This window comes from Sorex araneus, chromosome 3 (genome assembly GCF_027595985.1).
Source record: "Sorex araneus isolate mSorAra2 chromosome 3, mSorAra2.pri, whole genome shotgun sequence".
In the NCBI taxonomy this organism is placed as follows: Eukaryota; Metazoa; Chordata; class Mammalia; order Eulipotyphla; family Soricidae; genus Sorex; species Sorex araneus.
Genome location: NC_073304.1, coordinates 128,673,132 through 128,699,946, shown reverse-complemented (window position 1 = coordinate 128,699,946; position 26,815 = coordinate 128,673,132). Strand labels below are relative to the sequence as shown.

At 38.8% G+C, this 26,815-nt stretch overlaps 1 protein-coding gene across 3 annotated transcripts in view; it reads right to left on the bottom strand.

Annotated features, from left to right (window-relative positions):
• Positions 1 to 26,815, bottom strand: part of PLCB1 (phospholipase C beta 1) — a 797,636-nt gene that overhangs the window by 193,646 nt on the left and 577,175 nt on the right. For all 3 annotated transcript variants that reach the window (XM_055133540.1, XM_055133538.1, XM_055133539.1), the window contains 2 exons: positions 16,846 to 17,003; positions 1,560 to 1,642 (listed from right to left, as the gene is read on the bottom strand). In XM_055133540.1, coding sequence (XP_054989515.1) covers positions 1,560 to 1,642; positions 16,846 to 17,003 — 241 coding nt within the window. The remainder of the gene's footprint in view (positions 1 to 1,559; positions 1,643 to 16,845; positions 17,004 to 26,815) is intronic.

The window sequence follows — 26,815 nt, the reverse complement described above, 5'->3', positions numbered from 1 at the left end:
CCTGACAGTGCTCAGGGAATCATATGGGATGCTGGTTCAGTCGCTTTCAAGGCAAATGCCCTACCCGCTGTGCTATTGCCCCAGCCCCAGTATAAACTATTTTACAAGAGAAAAATGCTAATAAATACTAGTGGACAGGGATGTGATCTTTGTGAAGGGAGAGGAGGGAGAAAGAATCTGATGATCTTAATTCTGTATAAGCACAGAGAGTGTAAAGAGAATAAAAGTTTCCCCTCCACTAACTCCAAGGTGTATGGGATTGCCATTTTAGTGTGGTAAAGATGTATATACTTGCATGCAGTCAGAGGAATTCTATATTCAAAATGAAGAAGGACTATTAAATGGTGGACTATTAAAATGGTGCTTGCAATTGAGACACACGTGATGTTAGGATAACTTTCTACTGTGTTGTTTAAAAAACAAAAAAGTCTTGGGACTGCAGAGATAGTACAGCAGGTATGGCTCCTACCTTGCATGTGGTCACTAAGCATCACCAGCAGTGATCCCTGAGCACAGCTGTGTGTAGCTCAAAAGTAAGTATCAAACAAACAGAGTCTTTTGTTTAAAAAAATCTACCTGGCTTATTTATAAATTATTCAGTTTGTTGCTATGTGAAAGGAACTGGCTAAGTAAAGCCAGCCAGAAGGAACGCGATGGATACAGAATGGTGTATCTTATATGTGGAATATAAAGCAGCACAGTAGGGGAATACAAATGGCCAAAGGCAATAGAACGTGGGAACTGGTGTACAAAATTGAGCTCACAAGAGTATGGAGAGATCAGGGGAGGGGTGGGATGGGCCATATCAGAAACAATGATATAAGGAAATGTTCGCTCTGTGGATAGGCTGGAGTTTGACTGTTGTATGTAGGAAACCCTGTTGATTACAGTTTTATAAATCATGGTAAATAAAATTTAAAAAAAATCCTATTATGGGACCAGAGAGATAATACAGTGGATAAGAGGCTTGCCTTATCTGAGCCCAGTCTGGGTTTGTTTCCTGGCCCCACATATGGTCCCCAGTGCTAATCAGGAGTGATCCTGAGTGAAAATCCAGAAGCAAGCCCTGATCACTTCTGGGTGTAGCCCCAAATAAAAAAAAAAACAAAAACCCAAATACTAAAAAGTTCTACTTTAGGGCTAGAGTAATAGCAAAGTGGGTAGGGTGTTTGCCTTGCACTCAGGCGACCCAGGTTCGATTCCCAGCATCCCATATGGTCCCCTGAGCGACACGAGGGGTGATTCCTGAGTGCATGAGCCAGGAGCAACCCCTGTGCAACACCGGGTGTGACTCAAAAAGCAAAAATAAATAAATAAATAAGTAAAAGGTTCTACTTTAGCCTGAACATAACTTTTATAAGTTTAATGAATTGTTTCAATGTAAATTTTATTTAAGTAAATGAATATAATAGTGTAAAAATTTTAAAATGCCACTTCAAACAGAATACAACTGAAGAATACTATTAATAATGTCAAGTGATCTTAAATTTGAGTGAACAATTATTAAATATGCCCTATTTGGGAAAGAGAGTCCTTCCTTCGGTGTTTTGAATACTTACGAATCCACATGGTTTTCAAATGAAAGGAGAATTGGGAAAGGTGACGTCTTAAATGCACACTCAGCAATTGCTTCTATCACTTCCTAAAAACAAGAAAACATAACCAGTTTTCAAATTATTTAAAATGCTAGTCTATTCAGTATGCTAGAATTTTAACATGCATATTTTTGGGGGTGTTTACACCTACTTATATGTTTGTCTTTTCATTCATGAAATTACATCAAATGATCTTAAATGTCAGACAGACAGAGTCTTGAAAGCTCCTGGACTAGAACTTTCCTGTCTTGCTTAGTGAGGAAAGAGGAGAATGAAGGACCATGATTCTTCCATTTGCTTAGTATATCTACTTCTTTAAAATAAAAGAAATCAGTTTACATTAAAAACTTTTGAAAAGAAAAAAAAACAACCTTTGAACAAGAGAAGGCAAAAATATACACCTATAAATTTACCTTCTGAACCAAATCACTTAATATGTGATAATATTTACTTCTGGTTTTCTCCTACATTTGTTTAACTTAATTCTTATTACTCAGTGACTACTTCCCCTTCCCCACCTCTTTATAGAGATCCAGGGAATTTTTGGAGGGGAAGGAGGAGATTCTAAGCAATGTTTAGGGGGCCTAGATCCAATTCTGGAAGGACTTTGCCAACTGTAACCAAAAGCTCAATTCTGGGACCCAGCAGTGCTCAGGAGTCCAAGTGATGATGCTGGGGTTTAAACCTGGGTCCCTGCACACACATGACATCTAGTCCTGACCATTGCGCAGTCTCCCCTGCCCTGAGAGCTAAGGTTGCTAAAACAGAATTGTTCCTTTCAAATAGAGAACAGAATATATTTGTTAAATTCACACAACTATGCAACCATCATCTGAGTCTAAAGTTATTTCTATCACTTCAAAATTATTTGTACCCATTAACAATTACTACTCATTCCTGATTCCCACTTAATTCACCAAGCTCTAGAAAAACACGTAGCAACTTTCTCACTTCAAGACTTGCCTGCTTGAAACATTCATATATTAGGAATCATACAATATGTTGCATCTGGTATGCTTTTAAGTTCACCCATGTTGTCACACATACAAACACTTCCTTCATCAGTCTGTGTTTAAAAATCTCTCCACCAAAAAGTTTAACATCTGTATAGAAGCATTGGGCATAGAAATAGCACCACTAATTTGCTACCAAGCAAATAAGTCTAAAAATAACATCTTTATATAGCCCTTTCTCATATTCTGAATTATCTTTTGTGAATTCTTAGAGAATTATGGGATTAAAAATATGACTCTCATACAGTCTTCTGTGGTTCTGCAAATTACTTTCCATTTTAAGTTGCCTAGAGTCATATATGGAGGACCAGGCTTCAATGCATATTCACCAGTCTGAAGCATTCTTTTAAAAACCAAACAAACAACTTTTTGGTTGCTGGAGAGAGAGTACAGTGGAGAATGGGCTTGTCTTGCACCTGGCTCACCTGGGTTCCACCCCCAGCATCACATCTGGCCCCCTAACATCAGCTAGGAGATATCAGTAAGCAGAGGTAGGTGTAAATAGTGAGCACAAGTGGATATTGCCCACTCCTCCCCTCCCCCCCCAAAAAAATGAATGTTTTTTTGTCTGTTTGTTTTGGAGCCATACCCAGTGAGGCTCAAGATATCTCTGTGCCTGGGACTCATTTCTGGTGGTGCTGGGGCCATCATGTGGTGCTGGGGATAGAACCTGGGGCTACAGCATACGAAGCATGCACTCAGTCACTCAGTTCATTGAATTGTTCCCCTGGACACAGAATGTTTTCCTCAGTGAACCACTAATAAAGTATGGCAACATTTACTTATTTATTTGAGGGAGGGTTGTGGGCCCACCCCAGCTGGTGTTTAAGATTCCGTGCTTAAGGATTATTCCTGGAGGTGCTCAGGGGCCAGTACATTGCACAAAGTATTGAATCAGGATCAAGGCAACCGCCTTATTTCATGTACTATATCCTTCCAGACCAGTGACATTTATTTTTAAAATATAGATGTCAACACCATTGTGGTTTCACATACTCATACTTTGGTTTTTTTAAAATTACCCTTGTGCTTTTCCATATTTCCTTTCAAGTAGGGATTTCTACTCTCATTTCTTATGCCTGAGCCTTTGCACTATCTTCTTTACCTTTTTAAACTGTGCACAGACTTCTTAACATCCAAGCCAGAAAGTCATTTCCCTGGTCTCAGAGTATAAATAAGGCTTTCTAATTCTGTACTACATTTGCATATGTCCTCTAAGAAGGATTTGCCTGCATAGAGCAAAAGGAATCAATCTCACTGTTTCTTAGAAGTGAATTCACAGATTGCCTTTCATACATTATCAGTCTAACTTTTATGATAGTTGATGCTATCAAAAATAAGTGTGCTATAAATAGCAAGCAACACCAAGATTTTATATTCTTGATTTGATTTATTTGAGCACAGGGTTTGAATTCAAATAGGCTATCCTTTGAATTCTTCTTATACAAGCTATGTGACCTTGGAGAAATCATTTACTACCTCTGTGCTTTGTCTTGCTGACCTATAAAGTAGGGGCAATAAATCTTATCCCACAGGCCAGTTATGAGGATGTAGTGAGGGTAGGTAAAGGTCCCCAGCTCATGCTGCATAGATATTCTCTAATTAATTTACCTTGCTGGTGACACCTGCAACTTACCCCTATCTCCTCCCTTCTTACTATTAAAAATAAGAGCAGCCATTAAATGAACCCTTTAGTGTGTTCCATTCATGTATCATATCCTTCTTCCATAAGGAAAATACAACCTACTACTCAACAATTATAAGATGTAAGATCAGAAACAGCAATTTCAGGTCACAGAGAGGAGAATCCAGGAAAACTCAGGAAGGTATGTCTGACTAGAATTAATCTCTTAATCAGTGCTGTAACTACTGTGTAACCAATGACCTTAATCACCTATTAAAGTGTCCAACAGAATGGAAAAAATGTCTGGTAAGATAGATCAAAAAGCCAGGGGCTATATGATTTGATTTCTAGCATCTCAAGGACCCTGAAACTTGGTGTAGCTCTACGAAGGCTTCCAGTACCTCTGGGCCCAAGCAGTGCTGCATTGTCTGGCCTATTATTGAACCACCCAGACCCAGTGACTACCTAAAGTAGTCTTTGGGTCCCCTAAACATTGGTTGAGAACTACACCCAATTTTATTCAGAGTGAGGAAAAATTATTAAGGAAGTAGATGGAGTAAGAGAAGGACAGAGAGGAGAGAGAGTAAGTGGGGTGTGGATTTTATTTATCTAGTTGAAAGTTTCTCTCTTGGGCTTGGAGAGATAGTTCAGTGGGTGGGGCGTTTGCCTTGCATGTAGTTGACTCGGTTCAATCACCACCATCTCCTATATTCCCCTGAGCACTGACATGAGTAATTTCTGAATGCTGATCCAGGAGTAGTCTCTGAGTATCACTGGATATGACCCATAAAGAATTTTAAAAGTGGTCCTATTATATCAAGCAAGGCAAAAGACATTAGAGTCATTTTTACAGTTATTCTTTTTTATTTTATATTTTTATTTATTTATTTATTTATTTTTCCTCTTTGGGTCACACCCAGCAATGCACAGGGGATACTCCTGGCTCTGCACTCAGGAATTACCCCTCGCGGTGCTCAGGGGACTATATGGGATGCTGGGAATCGAGCCCGGTTTGGCTGCGTGCAAGGCAAACACCCTACCTGCTACGCTATCGCTCCAGCCCCCAGTTATTCTTTTTTTAAAAAAACTTTTTTTTTGAGTCACCATGAGATTCACAATTACAAAGCTGTTCATGATCAGATAACCCAACAGCTATCCCTTCACCAGTGCATGTTTCCCACCATCAATGACCCAGTTTTCTCCCTGCCATCCACCCTTCCCCAGCTGCCTCTATGGGAGTCACATTTCCTCTCTCTTTTCTTTATCTCTCTCTCTCTTTTTCTCTCTCTCTCTTTCTCCCCCCTCTCTCTCTTTCCCCCCTTAGAGTCATTCTTATTTTTCTCTCACACCCTATAATTTATCAGTAACCCTATCAAAATATATGCAAAAGATAATCACAACTAACTCAGTACCTCCAGTGCAATCATCATGATGCAAACACTATTTAAAATATGATTATTGAGTAATATGGTTTAGAATGCTGATGATGCTTATATGTGTGTTATCTATTCAATCCACCACCAGACTGTTAAAAACCCTCCAGCTCTAAATCTATACCACTGTCCCTGGACTCACTGGTTCCACATATTCACTAGCCCTTTTGTGAGAGCTGATGAGTTAGGATTGTGACCCTGGGGGTTGTTGCTATAGTTGTTTTGGTGAAGTGGCATGCTATTTCTGACTGGTCTATAAGAGCTATGCTGCGGTTCTGCCATTTTTCTTTTGCCTCTGCTTTCAGACCGGTGATATCACAGATTAAAGTTGTTTCTGTAAGGATTATAGACAATATAGATCAAAGGAACAGCCAACATCTAACCTGAATGCGAAATAAATCTTCCTGGTTCAAAACCACCCAGATTTTAGGATTTCTTGTTATTGCATCAAAAGCTAACAGGCTGATTGATGAGCCTTTCAACTGCTTCCCCACTGTTTAACATTTTAACCGCTTGGCCCCCGTTTATACCACAACTAGAGTGATTGCTCCTAAACAGGAGTGAGATGGTTTCACTCCTTTAGAGTAAACCTTTCAAAAAAATCCCATTCAGAGCAAAATCCAAGTTCTTTATCAGATCTGACACCTGCAATCTCTCAAATTTCATCTTCTTTTCCTGTTCACCCTAACTCATCCTGACATCCTTGCTTTTCTCAGAATATACCACACATGATTTCACCTTAGTGCATTCATTTGTTTCTTTGTGTTCATTTCTTTGTGCATCTTCAAGACTTCTGCCAGGAATGCTCCTATATGAAAGCAAGACTTCCTTGCTTAATGTTGAGGTGTGGTGCAGAAGGGGCTGTCTCAGCTTCTACTTTATGTGAATAAATTCCACATCCCACTGTCCTAACTGAACACAGCACATCTCATATTCTTCTTTACCTTTCATAACACATATCTCTGGCTGCCATATTGTGTATTGATTTTAGTCTATTTCTCTCCGCTGAAAGGTAAACTTCGGAGGTATCAGTACTTTGTTCTCCGTTGCCCTCTTCCTAGTGTCGAGAAAATGCGAAAATGCTTACCACATCTGTTCAAATGAGTAATGAGCTCTCAAAATTCTTAATGAAAGAAACCCATCTATTTATCTGGTTGTTTTTCCATTTGTTTCTCTATTCACTCTGAGGTCAATGTTCTTATTTTCTCATCAAGGCCAGGAAATTAAATAGTCCACGCTTTCCTCAGCATATTGTTTCTATGGCCAAATGTTCTACTTTGCCTTTTGTAGACTTGAAAGCAGCCACAGTAATATGGCAACAAATGTTGTGACTGCGTTCCAATAGGACCTAATTTACAGGAGCAGGTGCTCACTGTGGATCAAGGGAATCTAGCTTGTCACCCACTGCTTTAGTGTGACTATTAGCTTAAGAAAAGCTTAACACTGGACACTAAAGGTAAATGCAGTGAAGCTTGAACTTTGATCCCCTCTTCACCTTCACGTCCAGTAAACACTTTCATGGTTATAGCTTACAATCAAGGTTGAGTCTTGCATTAACAGTTATTATTATTATTATTATTATTATTATTAATATTTGGGGGACCACACCCAAAGGTGCTAAGGGGCTACTCTGGTTCAGTGTTGGTTTTCTGTAGAGCTCAGGGGATAACTGCAGCATGCAAATGAAGGCTCAAGCCCTTTAGGCTATCTTTCTGCCCCAGCCTTCAGGAAGACCAAAGACCTTCTAAAGAAGGGCTTTCAAATGCAAATAAGTGTCTAAGTAGTCTTTAATAGCCTTTTGAGACTGACTCCATCTGAGCTTCTAGAAGCATCCAGTGCCTTTAATAATGTTGACTCTCACTGAGAGTCAGGTTGAAGCCCAGGGGGATTTCTCTCCCTTAGAGAGTAGGCACTAGCCCCAAATTTGGGTGTGTTAGTTTTTAATGTGAAATCTAGTCAGACTTGTGGAGAGTTTATGCCTTTGTCTACTTACTTCACTGCGTTTGCAACTCTCCAAAATCATCAGGGATGCTGGTATGGCCTAAATAAAGTCACAGCCTTGGATTTCCCATCATGCTTCTCTCTTTTTTTTTTCTTCTCTATTTTTTTTTTCAACTCTGGGTTGTGCACTTACAGTTTTGAACAGGTTGGCAGTCGACCCTTCTAGCCCACTTGCCATTCCCCTCTCAGCTTTTTCTGGGCCATGCCATTAACCAAATCCTGAGCTGTGTTTCATTTGTATTTTGGGCTTCTGGCTGCTTCCAAGTGAAATAGATACTGAGGACTGTATGTGGAGGCACTCAAAGCTTCTACTATGGCAGTCTTACAAATAAATTAATTCCTGTCCTCATTCCGACCTAATCAAAATTTGCATATGTATTACTATAACTATTGTGCTTATAAAAGAGTGCTGAGATGTGGCCTTTAATGCCCATGGTTAGCATTTATTGAACACTCAATTGCAAATTCTGTGTATTAACTAGTGTCACTGAGTGCTTGCAACCATTTTAGTGAGGTTGGTACTATTAGCCTCTTCATTGAGTTCAAAAGAGAGTGGCTTAGGCGAGTGAGAAAAATAACTCAAGATTTTGCTGTGAGAAAATGAAAGAGCTGAGATTGAAATCTTCACAGTTGATTTCAGAGTTATATTCTCATCTCAAAATCCCAGTTATGTTCTTTTATATTCTCCATTTTTTCTTTCCTTTTCTCCTCTCCTCTGCCTACTCCCAAGCCCCCTCAAACCCTAACTCTCCCATCTCCCCAGCTCATGCCCTTCCACACCAGTTCATCTCTATAACTTCAGCCAGAAGCTGGGAAACTATTTTATGGACATACTAGGGCATTTGCTATGCACGCGGTCGACCCAGGTTCAATTCCTCCATCCCTCTTGGAGAGCCCGGCAAGTTACTGAGAATATCCTGCCCGCACAGCAGAGCCTGGCAAGCTATTTGTGGCATATTTGATATGCCCAAAACAGTAACAACAAGTCTCAAAATGGAGTTACTGGTGCCCACTCAAACAAATCGATGAGCAACGGGGATGACAGTGACAGTGACAGTGACTCAGGAAAGGGAAGCGATACCAGGTTTTGTAGTTCGTTTAATTGGTCATTTGCAATCTTACCAACATGAGAGATAGCAAGGCAGATACAGAATAGGGAATACGAACATTTACAAGGGGGAACACAAGGGAATTAACTTCTCTTTTTGGGTGGTGGTGGATGGGCCACAACCAGTGGTGCACAGGGGTCACTTCAGGCAGTGATGAGAGAGGTTGAGAGCACATGTGGTGCTGAAATTAAATCTCTGAGACAACACCTTAACCCCTGTGATATCTGTGATATCTTCCTAGCCCACTTTCCCTTTCTTGATTCTCTCTTTGAGTTGAATGGATGGCAGTCTTTCTTGTACTCTACACTCATGCCTGGACCAACAGCAATGGCCACTTGGAGAGCAGGAAAGGCACCACATTGATGTAGGCAGACAGGCAGGCAGATAGAGAAGGCCCCTCCCAAGACAATGGCAGCAAATTTCCTGGGAAGTAACAGCCCTGACCTCATGGAGAACTGGTGCCTTGGGAGGCTGGACCAACCCCCTCCAACAGAAGCTCCTGCAGAAACAAAAAGCCAGGAAAGGAATTTCAAAGAAGACCATCACTACTCCTAAACCCCTTGGTAACCTCTCCAGCAACGACTTTTACCTAGGTAGAAGCCCCACATAGGGGCAAGATGGAGAAACGCTATAAAGGCCACCTTGAACAAAGGAAGGGTGGGCGTATGCTGCCGGAACCCATGTGCTGCTTGAACCCATGTGGTCGAACACATGTGGTAACTGGGCACATGTGTCACCCGCATCTCCCCTCTTGAGATGTGTACTTCCATGCTTTCCTGTCTAATGCTGGGGTGTGTGTAGGGGCTCTCTCTGCCCTTGGGGAGCCCGGGTTCTCTCTTGGGCACGTTACTCTCCAGTCTCTCCCACTTTCTCTCCCTCCTTCCCTTCAAAACCTCCAAATAAAAACTGTGTAACTTCACTGCTCCTCTACTCCTGAAATCCCTTTCTGTGAGGCGAGACAAGAACCCAGTAACCCTGGGTCCCGGGTGACAGAGGCTCATTGGGAGAAAGTGACCGTGTTTCTCCTCCCCACTTCACATGAGCCATTCTGTGGGGCCCGCCGACATCAACATGGCTGGAAACCTAATGAAAGTCAAAGTGAAAAAGAGCAGCAAACACTAGCTAGGAGAAGCAGAGCGTAAAGCATCAGCAACAGACTTGGTGGACATTGAGAGCTCTGAGACATCAGGAAACAGAATTGGTGAAAAATCACTATGGACCAAGCAAGGATGTGTAAATGGGAACCAGTGAGCAATCAGCATGAGGCTTATTCATAGGACACTGAGGAATAAAGCCACTTTCTTAAAGCTACTATATAACTATCACTGTCACTGTCATCCCATTCCTCATCGATTTGCTGGAGCGGGCACCAGTAACGTCTCCATGGTGAGACTTGTTGCTATTGTTTTTGGCATATCGAATACGCAATGGGTAGCTTGCCAGGCTCTGCCGTGGTGGCGAGATACTCTTGGTAGCTTGCCGGGCTCTCTGAGAGGGGTGGAGGAATCAAACCCAGGTCAGCCGCGTGCAAGGCGAACGCTTTACCCGCTGTGCTATCGCTCTAGCCCACTATATAACTGTAACTATTGTATGTAAGATTAGTATTGAAACATTATCAGTTTTATGATGACATAGTTATATAGCATGACTATGTCATCATAAACACTGATAATGTTTCAATACTAATCTTACATACAATAACCCAAGAACCCACAAAAGAACTATACCAGCTTTGCCGTAGCAATCTTTTCAGCCTTTCAAATAAAAAAAGAACATTGTCTGCCTTTCTTGAAGTAACTTTAGTTTAGAGCACCTGAAAACTACGGAAGTGCCATTGTAGGACTTTAGGTATTTTATGCCTTTTGGTTTATTTTGCATGGTGCACAGAATACTTCAGTTTCAGAAAAGCAGTTATAAGTTTTATAAGTATCATTCTAGCACATAAGCTATCATTAGTACACACTGGATGTGAAAGTACCTCACTGTTCAATTGCTTCTTATTAAACAAAACTGCTTTTCATAGAGTCCTAACACTGGGTTCCAAAATCTATAAACCGTATGGCTCAATTACTAACCTCCAGTGGGAAAAACTCCCCTTGAAATTCTTTATCCTTGACAGACAACAGCACGGAGTATTTGCATATCCATTTTACGTGAGCACTTATGCAGCAGTGAAATTGTATCCTAGATTGTCATTTCTCTCAAAGAATGAAGCTTTATTTTTATACATACTCAATTTAACAAAGCACTCAAATTTAATATATTTTCATCATATGTTTGATTACATTACCCAGTTTTCCATCTTGTACCATTGCTAGTTACAAAGAAGCTGCCTGAAGGGACAAAAAGCAGAGCTTGGGGATGGTGTGAACAGGTGACTAGTGCAGGGCAGAAGCAGACTAAGTGAGAGCAGAGAGAATGAAAAATCAGTGATAAATCTCTGCCAGAACCATCAGAAAGGCTATGACAATGAGGAAAAGTCAAAAATGCTCATACAAGGGACAAAAGAGAAGTGAATCTGGAAAGGAGTTAAACAAAAACCTTCTATTAAGAGGCTGAATTACAACAGTCCCCATTTCCAGAACATAACCTTTTATTTGTACCCATACGATAAGGTGGTAACTGCCACTCAGAAATTATGCTTTGGGGAATACATCACAGAAAAACTTTCTAGATCACAGAGTGAGGCTGAGAGCTGATAAACTGTGTCACATAAAGTTGAGAAATCTGCAGACTGAGTTGATTTTCCTGTTGCACAGTGGCTACTGCAGATAATCTAATTATCCCACGAAAGCCATACACTTCGTACAGAATAGCTCAAACTAGGAAATGCTGAGAGGGTCTTTTCCACCACCTACTGACCCATTATATATGTTATTTCACATGTGAAATTGGTGAAAGGTAAAGTTCACCTGCTCGATGAACCAAGACAAGAAAGATTCAAAATGAAGGCTATGCTCTTATTTGTGTATTTGCTTTCAATGAAATGGGAAAACTCATTCAAAGATACATAGATTGAGCACTTAGTATATTCTAGATTCTGTGTGGAATGCTTTTGACAAATTAGTTAACAGTCCAGATACCTGTCTCTGTGGAACTTTCATGTGACCAGGAGACAAATAATGAACAGATGAAATAATTATAATAAGCATGGTAGAAGTGATTAGTATCCTGTGCTAAAGAGTCACATTAAACTGATGAGAGGGAACTAAGCAAGAGAATGGAATGGTGCAAAATATGGTTACAATATAAAACAGTGGGTCCAGAAGGCCTTATTGGTGATATTTATGAAAAACTCTAAGGAGGTGAGAGATAATCCTAGCACTTAAAGAGCATTTGGAAAAAGAGCATTAAGAAGAGAGGGCCCTCTGCAACGGTTCTGATGTGAGATCTGTCTCATGTTCTCAAAGAAGAGCAGGGAGGTTAGTGGGGTGGCAGCGAAGGGACTAAAGAAGATCTTAGATTTGAGGTAATGGTGGTGGTAGATTAAGCATGGCCTTGACTCTTGTCTCCCATTTCCCTTCCTTTCTTACAAAGCTTTGCATACACTGGCTTCTGAAAAAGCACTCCACATGCTAGTAATTGTGTAGAACAGGGCTGAGGTAAGCGTGAGGCAAGTGAGGTGTCAAAATGCCACATTTCAAGAGACATTCCTTCAGGTGCCAACTCTGCGCTTACACAAAAAGCTGAGGGGAATGTACTCTCAGTGTTTCCATGTGAGATTATCATTATACCACCCTAGTCCAGGGGTCACGGCAGAAGAGTCTTTCTAGCTCTGTATACTTGTCACAGAGTATGATGGGATTTACACTCGCAGGCTCATCTCTCTTCCCCTATCCTTTCTAAAATTATCTGTCCTAAATGCATGCATGCCCAGAAAGCAGAACAAGGCAATTGTTAGGGACATACCAGGACAATCACTAGTGTGTTGAGTTCTCTGTCCTTCCCCCTAATTGTCCACAATTCTACCACAGAATCTGGCGGAGTCTTTTAGTCTCTAAATTTGCAAGCAAATCTGGGGATTTGGTTGGAATCTTGGTTTCTGGAGGAGCCCAGGAACAGTAAGGCGATCCTAAGTGCCTCTGGGATGGCAGATGTGACAGAAGAACCACATGTGCAGTTGAGTGTATAGGGAGACACTCTAAGTACCTTAATGAATGAGGCCAAGGAGCCAAAGCTCCACATAAATTAATATGCCTTGGAATTTTCCGGGTATTTATTTGGTCTCCACTTTCTTCTAAGTCAAAGAACCTTGAGGGGTTATATATTTGAAAAAAATCTAATTTTTACTCACAGGGGCTCTGATGATGTGTAGGAGTAGGCGGCCCTTCTAGCAGTGGGTCAGTGCACAAGGTCAATAGTCCTTTAGCTTGTAATGACTCTATCAAGATGCGCTGTTTCCCTTCAGGACCACTTCCATCCATCAACAGACAGATGGGTTCAAATTGCACTCACCCATAACAGGGCCATTGATTTCCCATTTTTTCATAAAGAACCCACCTAGGTTAGGAGAGGTATCTTAGACAGCTAACAACGCATGCTTGCCAGAGCTGAGAGGAACTGGGAATGAAACAAAAGCCCAGTGATCTGACATCAAAAACAATTAAAAGCTTTTAAGAGGACTTAATTTCAGGTTTCAAAATAAAAATTAAGGTTAACCCCCTATTAAACTCTGCTGCAAAATTCCATGAAGTCTTGTCTTTTTTTCATCATTATTCTGGAGCCACAGTGTATAAAAATCATGAAAAATCAAATTCCCTAGATACAGTGAAGAAAAAAATATTTCAAGATGCTAATGATATTTCTTCTGAATTCATTTTTACTACTGTCAAATATAGTGTCTCTGATCTGGAAGTCCATTTATCTAAACTGAAATCAGGCTGTTTCATGTTTTTATGGAAGTCTTGCTTCACTTTTGCTGCTCTCCCAAGTGATTACTGTTTATTTTCTGACATTTCAAGTGTCCCAAGGCTAACGGTTATATTTGATTATTTTTCTTCTTCTCCTGCTTCTGAAACAGTACTACTCAAATCTTCTTATTTAAAAACCCAACCCAACCCAACCCAACCCAGTCTTCTTGAGGCAATCGAGATTTTACCACTTACTTAAGGCTGCAATCAACCAAGCTCCCCTTCAGTCAGCAGAGACTTTGACAAGTGACTATTTCTATCCAAACTCTGTCACCAATATCAGTGAGGTTAACCTATAATTAATCCAATATTCTGGCTGTTCATTTCTAATGACCTTAAACCCACTTCTTTTTTTAGCTACTCACACTCTGTTTCTATTGTTAATTAAGATTTAGTGCCCAGAGTCATTTCTGTTCTGACAATCAGGTAATGGGGCTCATGCCCTAAGATCTATCTTTACAGAGGTAGCCTCTGGCCATTCTTTGATGATTCCCTTCAGAGCAGTGAGAAGTCTTAGTCAGTGAAGAGAAAATGTACCCTAAAGCTCACACGTCTCTTTTCACCACTGAATACTGAGGACTTTGCCTCGAATATCTGGGCATAAATGTCTTTAAGCTTGAACAAGAGACTCACTTCGTATAGGATGGAGTCATTGCAGAAAGTAATGCCCTCAATTCTTGGCTTATGTGGACAACTGATGTTGGTTGCTTTATCAGTTTTAGAAAGGATTTATTTATTAAGATACCTAATCATAGGATTATTCCTACTACTGGTAGGACCTGTCCACAGCAAAACTTTGCTTCTTTGAATCCTCACCCAAATCAGCTAATTCAAACCCAAATCCTGTAAATCTTCTCTAACATTTTCACTGAATGTTAGGGAGACCATGATATGTAGTCTCCCTTGTTACATAAGCCAATAACACAAACTCTGACTGTTTGCCAGAGTTGATCACTGGTAGCTGTGTGTTAAACACTGGACTGTGACAGTCAATATTCCACTTGGGTATCATGGAAATGAATATTATAAAATAATTAAATTTTAATATTTAATGCCATCATTATCATAATGTTTTTGAAGAAAGCAAACAGGCTAGATAATAATATTGATGCTCTTCCCAAACAAAGTGGGATCGAAAACAAGAAGGCACAAAATAATGTAGACAATTATATGAATCAATATATATTGAATTAAAAAATTCATAAAACCACATTGTTTAGGGATGGATGAATGATCATAGCTATTATGAATCTACTGGTTAGAAAGGTGGTCATGCCCAGATAAATTCGGAGCTGCTGAGAGTGAAACAGACCCTCTGCGCCTAAAGACTGATTCCAGAGATCTAACACATTTGGGCATCCAGCGCAGCTTCTAATAGCAATGCACTGGACTGTGAACTGGGCTGCAACTCTGTGCTGCTCGGGGGTGGATCTTCCCTCCCCACCCTGTCTTCCTGCACGGAAAATGGCGGCAGCGGCAGCATCCACATGGCAGGAGCCATCTTCTAAGACTCCTAATCCAGAGGTATTCGATTTTTACACTTGGGGCTCCTAGGGAATCATGGAAAGTGGGTGTAACCAGCACACCCTCGGCCCAGATAAATTCGGAGCTGCTGAGAGTGAAACGGACCCTCTGCGCCTAAAGACTTTGATTCCATTCTTACAGCAATATGCTGGGACTATGAGCTGGGCTATGCAATTTCTGGCAGAATTTTCCCTGGACTTTATACAGAAATCCAAAATCGGTAACATCTATAATTGTCACCAATGTGAAACGGTTCCTTTTGAACAGGTCTGACTTGGGGGGGGGGAAACTCCAAATAATAACAGTGAGTTTTTGTTGAAATATTGAAAGTTATTAATGTAGCAGCCACTTCTCTGGATTGTGAACTAAGCAACAGCCCCACGCCGGCCGAGAAGAGGAAATATCCCTCTTTCCCGGTTGTTTCCCATTTTCAGGGAGAAACGTGGTGTGGCATCCACCATACTATGAGGTGCGGGAAGGGGGATGAGGGGGGGAAAAAAAAGGAAAAGGAAAAAGGGGAAAAAAAGAGTTATGTACTTGGAGCAGTGGGGCTACATATCTCTTCATTCTCAGCAATGGAAAACTAATTCTCAAATGCTTCCTTGGTAGTAGGACTGTCTTTCTTGGGTGGAAACTCCAACAATAGTGAGCTTTGTGTTGAAATATGGAACGTAATCAAGGTAAAGAGAAAATGAAGTGAAATTCATCAGTTATACAGTCGGGGGTGGGGGGGGTGGGGGCGGGGCGAATGCTGGGGTTTTGGTGGTGGAATATGGGCACTGGTGAAGGGATGGGTGTTTGAATATTGTATAACTGTTGAGACATAAACCTGAGAACTTTGTAATTTTCCACATGGTGATTCAATAAAAAGTTTGAATAAAAAAAAGAAAGGTGGTTGTGGAGAGCCTCCACAAGACCGTGCTTCGTGGACACCTGTTTCTTGTTAATTGCACCGTGCTTCGTAGACAACACCTGATAAGGAATCAGGATGTCTTGTCACTCCACGAGTGTAACTAGTCTATCAGCTGCAGACACTTGGGCGTAAGCAAGCAGCGAGGGGTATATAAGGAGGGAAGCTGCCTAGCTAGGGGGTTCCTCCTCCTTTGTCCCTCGTTCCTCCTCTTTCCCGTTTGCATGAGAAGGTCTCTGAATAAATCGCTGCAAGAAGAATCTCCGGGTTGCGTGTTTTTTACAGGTGGTCATAAGGAGCAATAAATAGTTAAATTAATATTTAACTTTTTAAGAGTTTCCTTTGATTCTAATTAGTATGAACCAACTAATCTGACATCAACTCTGTATAAACAAACTGCTACATATTAGTATTTAAAATGCAAATATTATGCATACTGTGTGGACTTAATTGTAGTCGCTGGAACTTTTTTTTTCTTTTTGGGTCACACCTGGTGATGCACAGGGGTTACTCCTGATTTTGCACTCAGGAATTACTCCTGGTGGTGCTCAGGGGACCATATGGGATGCTGGGAATCAAACCTGAGCCGGCCATGTGCAAGGCAAACGCCCTACCCGCTGTGCTATCTCTCCAGCACCGGTCACTGGAACTTCCTAGCTTAGGAGGCTTTACCAATAGATATCAGGTCTTCTAATAGTATCAATTGGAAATATTCATTCATTGTACCTTGAAGGATATTTCAGTTGTCATGGTGAACCCATGAGTGATGACTGGTTCCTCTTCTGCAGTCCGTCCCTTCCAGCAGTCCAATTCCACACAGCGACAACCAGACAAGAGCACTTGGCGATACATCTCGACAGAAGAGTTTCCAGCCAACTGGCCAGCTGTAATATACCAACAAAACAGAGAATCTCATGACGCAAAGGCATTGGTGGGTTTCTGATGGAAACAATTAAAAAAACTATTTCATAACGGGAAATGGATTTGAAGAACTTGAACAGTTGTTTTCAGTCTTCTTCAGCTTCAACTCTCGATAATAGGGAATATCCCACATGTAATTATGGATCCCTAGCCCTGCTATGGGAGAAGACAAAATAGGATGATGGTGTTTTATCAATACAATAACCTATGTTTACTAACTGCATATCATGTGCTAGTCATTTTTCTTTGGATTACAGTATTTAATCTTCACAAAAATCTATGGTATAGCTCATTTTCTTAAAAACAGAAAACCCACTGAAATCCCCCCCATAGATCTGTTCTTAAGGAATAAAAATGGCAAGGGAATTCATTCACCCAAGGTGACAAATTTAGTAACTGGGACATCCAGTTTATCACTTAAAATTTCATCTATTGTTCTTGATGCCTACTAGTTAGGGAGTGTTGTTGCCAGCTACTCTCTTAGCAAGTCAACTCCCCTGTACCAGTTTGTCAAAAGCATACACGTTTAGGTAACTAAATATTCTCTGTTCACAAATCCATTTTAGTGGGAACGCATTTAGATTGAATGAAAAATGTAAAAGTATACCATTATTATTATAAAACATTGCTGAGGGGAATGAAAGGATTCCTATATCTAATGTTCACTGAAGAGAATATTCAATATTGTTGTCACTACTCCCCAAATAGATCTACAGGTACAGTTCCTATTAAAGTGGATGGTTATTTTATTTTTGGAACCAATTGACAAAATAATCCTAAAATGCATAAGGAATCTGTAATAGCCAAAACAATTTAGAAACATGTACAAAGTTGAAGAACTCACACTTTCAATTCCAAAATGAAACTACCAAACTGTAACAGGAAAGATATTGTGATACCAGCATAAGGAAAGATATAAAAATTGATGGAACAGAATTGATATTTCAGAAATATGGCTGACTTACAGGAGTCCCAGAATAATTCACTACAGGAAGAATTTGTTTCTCTTTCAATAAATGGTGCTGGGACAACTGGATTGTCACTTGCAAAGTAATAAAATTAGGTACTATTTCACACATATGCAATAATTTACTGAAAATGAATTATGTTTCTGAATAAATACTAGAAAACCTGCAGAGAAAACTATAGTATATAATTCATTGTGACCTAAATTAGGGTAACGGTTTTGTAGACACTACACCAAAAACACAAGTTACAAAGTAAAAAATAATCATTATAAAAAATTTTAAATGTGTATACAGAACTGAAATACTGGTGAAATGATGAGCACTGTAATAATCAAGGCATCTAGGAAGTCTAAGGAAGCCAAACTATTCCTAATTTACTTAATTTTGTTTGGGGGGGGGCTACACTTGACTGTGCTCCAGACTTACTCCTGGTTTCATGCTCAGGAATTGATTTTGGTGGGGCTTGGGGGACCATATGCACTGCAAAGGATTCAACCCATGTTGGCCATCTGCAATCCAAGTGCCTTGAGCACTGTTCTAGAGCTTAGGCCCTTAAAAAGTCAATATAGGCACTAAAATTCCTTTAAAAAATAATTTATTTATTTATTTATTTATTTTGGTTTTTGGATCACACCTGGCGATGCACAGGGGTTACTCCTGGCTCTGCACTCAGGAATACCCCTGGTGGTGCTCAGGGGACCATATGGGATGCTGGGATTTGAACCCGGGTCGGCCGCTTGCAAGGCAAATGCCCTACCCGCTATGCTATCACTCCAGCCCCTAAAAAGTAATTTTAAAATACTAGAAGTAGACAAGAAGTAGACAGTTCTCGAAAATCACCACACAGATGGAGGCCTTTTGTTTTCCCTTAAGGACTCTCTCGGATTTATTCATTAATTCACAATCTTAGAAGTACATAAAAGATAAAATATTGGAGTAACTGTCAAACAACTTTAAAACGGACAGAGGACCAAAAGAGAAAATAAAAAGAGGGGTGGGGAATAAACCTACTCTCAGAGTTTAAATTATTATTATTTTTTGCAGTGTTTGGGGCTTGAACCCACATAAAAGGCAAGTATTTTATCACTGAGCTACATCAATGACCCTCATAATTTTATTTTTAGATGCATGTTGCAAACCCAAGGTTAACAAAATGATAACTTTTTTGAGTTACAAAGAGCCCTTGGAAATGAACTGCAAGGTTGCTTAAATAGGTTTACATAGTCACTTTTCTCTACTGGAAAAAGTGGGTAGTTTAAATACACAAATGAATTTGCAGGGAAAAAAATGCTGACAAAGTAATCTAGAAGGTTCCTGACGCTAGGCAATCAATTTTCTATTTATAATTGCCTCAAAGTTTGTTGTAATAATGATATTTGCTGTGCAAACAGAAAGAGAAAAGTGGGACTTAAGGGGAAAAAAGTTGAATAGATTAAGTCTATGCTTTGCATTTGTGTGCCTGCATTCAATCCTTCGCATCCCATGGGCTCCTGTGACCCCTGATTTGAGTCAGGAGCAGACCCTGAGCACTATTTGATGTAGTGTTCCCCCTCCATAAAAGTCATTTACATGTTATCCTATGCTCAAGGGATGGTTATATCAACCACAGGAAGTTACAAATTCAGAAAATTATCAGATTAGCTTATTTAAAATGCTAGTCTCTGCAGATAATTGCATGGTATTAAAAAGTAGAATATATTTTCTTGTGCAGCATCTAGGAAATTGCATAACTATATACATGATGATATATAATGCCATTATAAACCATGCAATTTATAAATTTACTTCATTAATACTTCATTCAGTATTATTAAAGTTCATGGGAAGTAACCATGTGTTTATAAAGTAAAGCTAATGGCAGATCAACCTAGATAAATACCTAACCCATATTATTTAGTCATATACAACATTTATTTGAATTTTCTTGCATATTTTTTATTATTTGAGAATAAATAGGAGTATTTTCATATAGTTTATAAATGTTTCTTAGTTGTTGATACAAAAGACACAGTAAATTATGGGTTTGGGTGTGTGATATGCAAAAAAATTGTGAAAAAATAAAAGAACTTGGGAGAGTGTGTATGTATGTGCATGCATGTGTGCATGGTCCTTCACCTATACCCATCAAACTCCCTCCAATTAAAGTTTTCTTACTCTTAAATGATATTTATTATAAATGGCTCCCCAAGCCACATTTTAAGAAAACCCTAATATATCCACAGGCATTCTACTCCCTAACGTGTATTAGATTATTTCATATATTTCCCTTCATCTATAGAGATATTTCCAAATATAAGTACAAATAGTTTCCATTATTTCTTCTTTTTCTGCTTAAGCCTCAAAACCCATTAAGTTTTCTTCCCTAAAATTTCCACCTATGGACTGTCATGATAGCTGAGCAGGTAGGGCATTTGCCTTGCACGCAGCAGACCCAGGTTCCATTCCTTAGCCCCTCTTGGAGAGCCTGGCAAGCTACTGAGAGTATCCCGCCCACACGGCAGAGCCTGGCAAGCTCCTCTTGGCGTATTCGAGATGCCAAAAACTGTAACAAGTCTCACAATGGAGACATTACTGGTGCCTGCTCCAGCAAATCGATGCACAACTGGACGACAGTGCTACAGTGCTACATTGTTGCTATATCCCAACTGCCCATTATATTTCCATTTGATTAGAGACAAATGAATACAGTTTTTCAGGCCAGGGAATTGTCAGGGGTTGAGATTAATGCTGTGTCATGAGTCACTTATCCTTTACTTTTCTGAACCTGGCCTCTGGCATCACCACTGTCTGCATGAGAACACCCTATGGAGCTCATTCCAAAACCACTACTGAACTTGGGAACTAAAGTTCCTTCAGCTTAATTTGGTACTACTGCCCTGAGTCATAGCTCTGCAATGTTTCCCTTGCCTGAATTCATTTTGGGCAGCTGGCTATATCGACCTGAGCTATGTCTCAAGTGAATGTCCAGGATTCTCCAAGAACTGCATGGATAGAAGAGACCAGAAAGTTCAAAATAAGTCTCTCTTTAACACAGACTTCTGAGTGATATCTGATTTTGTGACATTGATGATTTTGTGGTGGGAGGGTTTGGATCTCATCGGAAAGTGTTCAGGGGCTATTGCTGGCTGTGTGCTTGGGAGTGGCCCTGGCATTGCTCAGGGGACGGTGTATGGTGCCAGGGATCAAGCCGGAATCAGGGAAATGAAAGACAATTGCCTTAGTTCCTGCACGAAATCTCTGGCCTTAACTTCCTCTTTTGAGAAGACATTTCTCTGATTGCATTCAGGCAAAAACAATGCTCTAGTTGGCAATGAAGCTCTCTTGGATAGAGATCCAACTGCCATGAGACAGACTAGACGAGAAGGTAGGAAAACAGCTTGGAACATATGCTTTAATGATTTTAGATGTCTTAAGCAACAGATCTATGCACACTCCCAGCTACATTCACTGTACGAAACAAACTACTGTGACTATTATACAAGACTGACTGCAGGTATATTTGTTATTCTTACCTAGGAAAGGAGAAAGAGATGCAGAACTTTGCAAATCAATACCATTAACATCAATACTATCATGCCTAATCTATAATTATAAGGTAAAAATAAATATAAATGAGAAGACTCCTTTTTACCAGGAAGTTAAAATTTAGTTAAACCCTCATCTTAAAATTCAGTGTGCTTGGGGCTGGAGCGATAGCACAGCGGGTAGGGCGTTTGCCTTGCACGCGGCCGACCCGGGTTCGATTCCCAGCATCCCATATGGTCCCCTGAGCACCGCCAGGAGTAATTCCTGAGTGCAGAGCCAGGAGTAACCTCTGTGCATCGCTGGGTGTGACCCAAAAAGCAAAAAAAAAAAAAAATTCAGTGTGCTCTTTCCTTTTTCCCCCCTTTTCCATTGCCAATAGAATATTCTATTTAGTCTCTGACATATTTTGGGTTCCTTTACCCAGTACTTATTTGAATAAGTAATTATTTGAAGCCAGTCACTGTGACCTGTATTAGTGATTAAGGTGGACATTTCTATGTGATGTAACTCTGGGATATATCTAACAAAAAAGTTCATGAGCTGGAGAGATAGCACAACGTGTTGAGCATTTGCCTTGCACGCAGACACCCCCGGCTCCATACCCAGGACTACATATGGTCCCCTAAGACCTACCAGGAGTGATCCCTGAAAACAGAGGCAGGAATAAGCCCTGAACACAGATGAGTGTGGCTCATCCAACATCCCCCAAGCCACAGAGAAAAGGAAAGAAGAAAACACTGCTTTTAGTCAAAAGTAAGCTTCCTCTCCTGGAGATTATTCCTACCTCCACTGTCTTTCCCAAATATGCAACACTGATCTGGCCTCAAGGGCAGTTAGACTTTGCAGCACAATATAACCACCAGAACTTCTCACAGCATTGTAGTTTCTGACACACCACAACTGGAACCACATCTTTGCTCAGCTTTTTTTTTTTTTATCTTTTTGGGTCACACCTGGTGATGCACAGGGGTTACTCCTGGCTCTGCACTCAGGAATTACTCCTGGCAGTGCTCAGGGGACCATATGGGATGCTGGGAATCGAACCCGGGTCGGCCACGTACAAGGCAAATGCCCTACCCGCTGTGCTATCACTCCAGCCCCTTTGCTCAGCTTATTCCATTGACTTCTCTCCTGCCCTCATTCACCTCATCCTGAGAAACTGAATTCTCCTTTTAGGGCCTGCTGGTGAAGTATCAAAGCTTAAAAAATATATATATGAGTGATAAAATAGAATCCTTGAGACATTTGATAATATACTGATTGGATCAGCAAGTTACATTAGTACTATTATTTGTATTCAAAAATACTCTGGCTCTTTTAATTTAGTTTCATTTTACAAATGAAGCCAGGACTTAATTTATGTCCAGTTTACACTTCGTATGCTCATTCCTTAAATTCATCTTCTTTCCATTCTACCATGAACTTTTATAAGCCTTTTAGTACTTTAAACCAAAAATGAATTATAAAAAGTGTGATAAGGGATAAATGAGTTGGGAAAGTGAAAGGGAAGATACAATCTAGTTTGCAGTAGATTATTATGATAAAATTTTGACTTGAAAAAATTCTTGGAACTTTTCTATAGCACACAAACACACACATATATGTATGAAGTGATGAGTTGAATAATCATTAAATATATTTCTGAGATTTTTAATTTATTGGAGGAATAATTAAACTCTCAAGTGTAATAATATCTTGTCTACACTATACATGGATGCTTATTATTTAGAGTCATACCACCTTGTTTTGTCAGTGTATATGAAGTCATTATCTCTCAAAGGTTTGGAATATAGAGTCCCAAATAGGGAATTTATGCAGAGCTGAAAATTGTAAGTCAAAATCATTGCATACTACTTTGTCCTGAGAAAATTTTGTTTTAAATCATAAGGGTAGATTCCAAATGAAAAACAATAATTTAAAATATAAACACTACATAATATACTTCCAGGACTATTTAAAAACTGTAAAAATGACCATCAAAATAAAAAACCAACTCATTTTATTTATGTATTTCTCTCAAAAGTTCCATTTATTTTTCTTCCTGGTGACTTTAGTTAACAGAGGGGCAATAATAAGTAGAAAAATAGACCTACTAATAATATGCATTGCTAAGTTGATTGGTTTTTATGCTGTAGTTTAATTTTTACAGTCCCTTTGGATATTCAAAAGACCATTTGAAGTACTGAATTAATTCTTAAATTTAATTTGGATTTAAGCTGTTGTTTCTCAGGAATACTAGTTCTTAAATTTCCCTAGGAAAATAATATGGTGACGTGGAAGTTGGGAAAATAGAGAGTTGTTCATAACTTTAATGACTGTGTATATGGAAATCTTTTACAATCTACTCAAAGGACAATGGAAGTAGGTACCAATCTCTATTTGTAACTAGCATAAAAAAATGTGAACAGTGAAGTTGTGTTTTAAACATCTCTATAAACAATGCTTTTTTTCTAGAAAAAGTTTCCTTTTTATTCTGTCAATGACTGTAAAGTGTAAAATCAAATTCATTTTCAAGGTATTAATTCTGACATTTAATTGAAATGTATTAGGGTATATATTTGATATATTTGATATTTGAAATTGTTTTGGGAAGTTTGAACTTCTGTACTATTAGCCCTTGTATTTACTTATCCAAAGTTATCTGAGGAGTAATACATTAGATCCATCTGTAATTTAAACAAGGATATTAATAATATTATATGTAGTAAATTCTAATTTTCCACATCAAAAGTGATTTTAGGAAATACTGCCAACCTATTAATTATAATATTTGCATATAAAGGTGTTTGGTTTTCTCTTGAGAGATAAATTTATATGGAATTCCCTTTAATTCTTATGCTGAAAAATGAAAGACATTGATATTGGGACAAAGCAATATTGTGATAATGTGGATTAAATATGGGTCATCCACAAACACATATGTGGATAATGTCGATTATTTAATGCAAACTTTGGTATACTACATAGCTACGGAAAGTAAATAAGGTAATATAAAAATATCTATTGATCAGAGTTTTATATAACATAAGCAACTCAGGTAACAATTTAAAAACTGAATATTTGAAAATATGGGAATTAAAATACTATGAGTGATTAGATAATTAGAGATAGAATTAGCTTACTGGATGAGGAATTAGATAATTGGAGATAGAATTAGCTGAGTGAGTCAGATGGTGGTTATATGAAAACATTGTATAGAAATTTGAAAACAGCAATTTGATTTCTTCATCCAAAAAAAAAAAAAAAACAGGGGCTGGAGCAATAACACAGCAATAGCTCTGCATGTGGCTGACCTGGGTTCGATTCCCAGCATCCCATAGGGTTCTTTGAATACTGCCAGGAGTGATTCCTGAGTGTAGAGCCAGGAGTAATCCCTGTGCATTGTCAGGTGTGACCCCCCCCCAAAAAAAGCTACCAAAAACCCCAAAACAAAACAGAAAGATCCTTTTATTTCCTAATTTCCTAGTAGCTAAAACTTCCTCCTTCCACCTTCAGAGAACTACTTACTGCCTAAATGAAAACTGACACAATGAAGCCAAATTTTCTGCCCTATCTATGTGCTGAGTTATATGCAGGTGGTGTTGGGGTGGCAGTAAATCATTCTAGAATAAATAAAATGAACTGAAAATTCTAGTAAAATATATAAAGAAAAATAAAAATAATATTTTTCAGTATTGGTACTAATATTGAATGATCTCTGAGAATTAATGTTTTCAGTAATGCAAATAAGTATGTCAAAATTTTTAAAATCAAGATTGAAAAAGAAACACAGTTAAGAATCAATAGCATGAATTCAAAGATATAAGTAAGTTTATATAAAGTATGTAAAGTGTAAAGTCACGACTTATGACTTATGTAAAGTCATGACTTAACAAGAGAAAAATACTTTTTCTTACAACTTAGTTCATTGGAATGGTCTGGAAGCAATATTCTATAGCACAGCAAAATGTCTTTTTAAGCACTTCCTTTTTTTTTCCCACTAAAAGGTACAAGGGCTCATTGGGGAAAAGTCTTATTCTGTGAGTGGTTCAGAAAGGAACGAGGTATGTCTGAAGACCTTTATGTGCAAAAAAAGCAATAGCACTTTTGAGATCAAAGGGTCATGTCAGGAAGACATAATAGCCAACCTAAAAATGTTCTCAGCAACCAATATTGAGACAAATTGAAAGGAAAACAGTGACTGTGGCAAAATTAAAAAAAAATTAAAGCATTTAAGATACACTGAAGAAGAAAAATTAATATGTTCAGAAAAATAATGGAATATATTGCTAGTCTTGACATGCAATTGTTTTGGTATTGCTGATTCACTTTAATGTAAAAATTAGTATATCAGTTGGAAGGAACTAGAGGACTTAAAGAATTACTAAATATTTCCAGGTGGCTGAAACTACCCACAAGTGTCCAAAATACAACTGGACATATATTTGAGAATTCTTAAGACTCTTGTGGTCCTATGCATATGACAAATGCAATTCCATAACATGGCACATCTCCACAAATTTTTAGTGTTGTATAGAAATATTACCTTATAGTAATATTTTTAGGAAATATTACCTTATAGTAATATTTTTAGGATCCTACATAAATTCTTTGACTTAAGGTTAACTTTCTTATACTGGCATGAAAATAAAAGGATTCTATTTATAATTTTTGTCTCTGTGAAATTTAACATTTGCTTCAATTCTGAATATAGGTTACAGCTCACAGTGGTACTGCAGGGATCTGTGATGTCACCAGCAGAAATCACAAATATTTTATATTATATTTAAAGAGCTGCAAATATCACAGCATATTATTTATGTTATTTCAAGTGTGTTAATGATATTATCATAGATTTGCTTTTTAATATTTGATAAAGAACATTTAAATGGATTTTTTCTTTAAAATCTTATATATATATATAAATATTTGCATTCAATAGTATTCTTGGAAATGTTCACAGAGAGGTTTTACCAGATTGTTAAGTAGATCAATGATAAAAGGTCAAGAAGCCAGGGAAGTAAAAAAATCAGTGCTTTAGAAAAAAACGTATCAATTTGAGTGAATATTGCTAACTCTTTGTAACAGTCTTAAGAAACAGAATCCAAGAAAGTAGACTAGGTAGACATTTTCAAAATTATAAAATATTTAAATAGTTTTCATTCGATGCTGAAACTATTTTGATATTCCTCCCATTCAGGGCTGTGATCTCTGTCCCCTCCTTTACAATATAGCTAGACTTGGGACTGTTTTAACAAATAATGAAGGCAGTGACAAAGGGATTTGGGAGGTCAGGTGCAAAA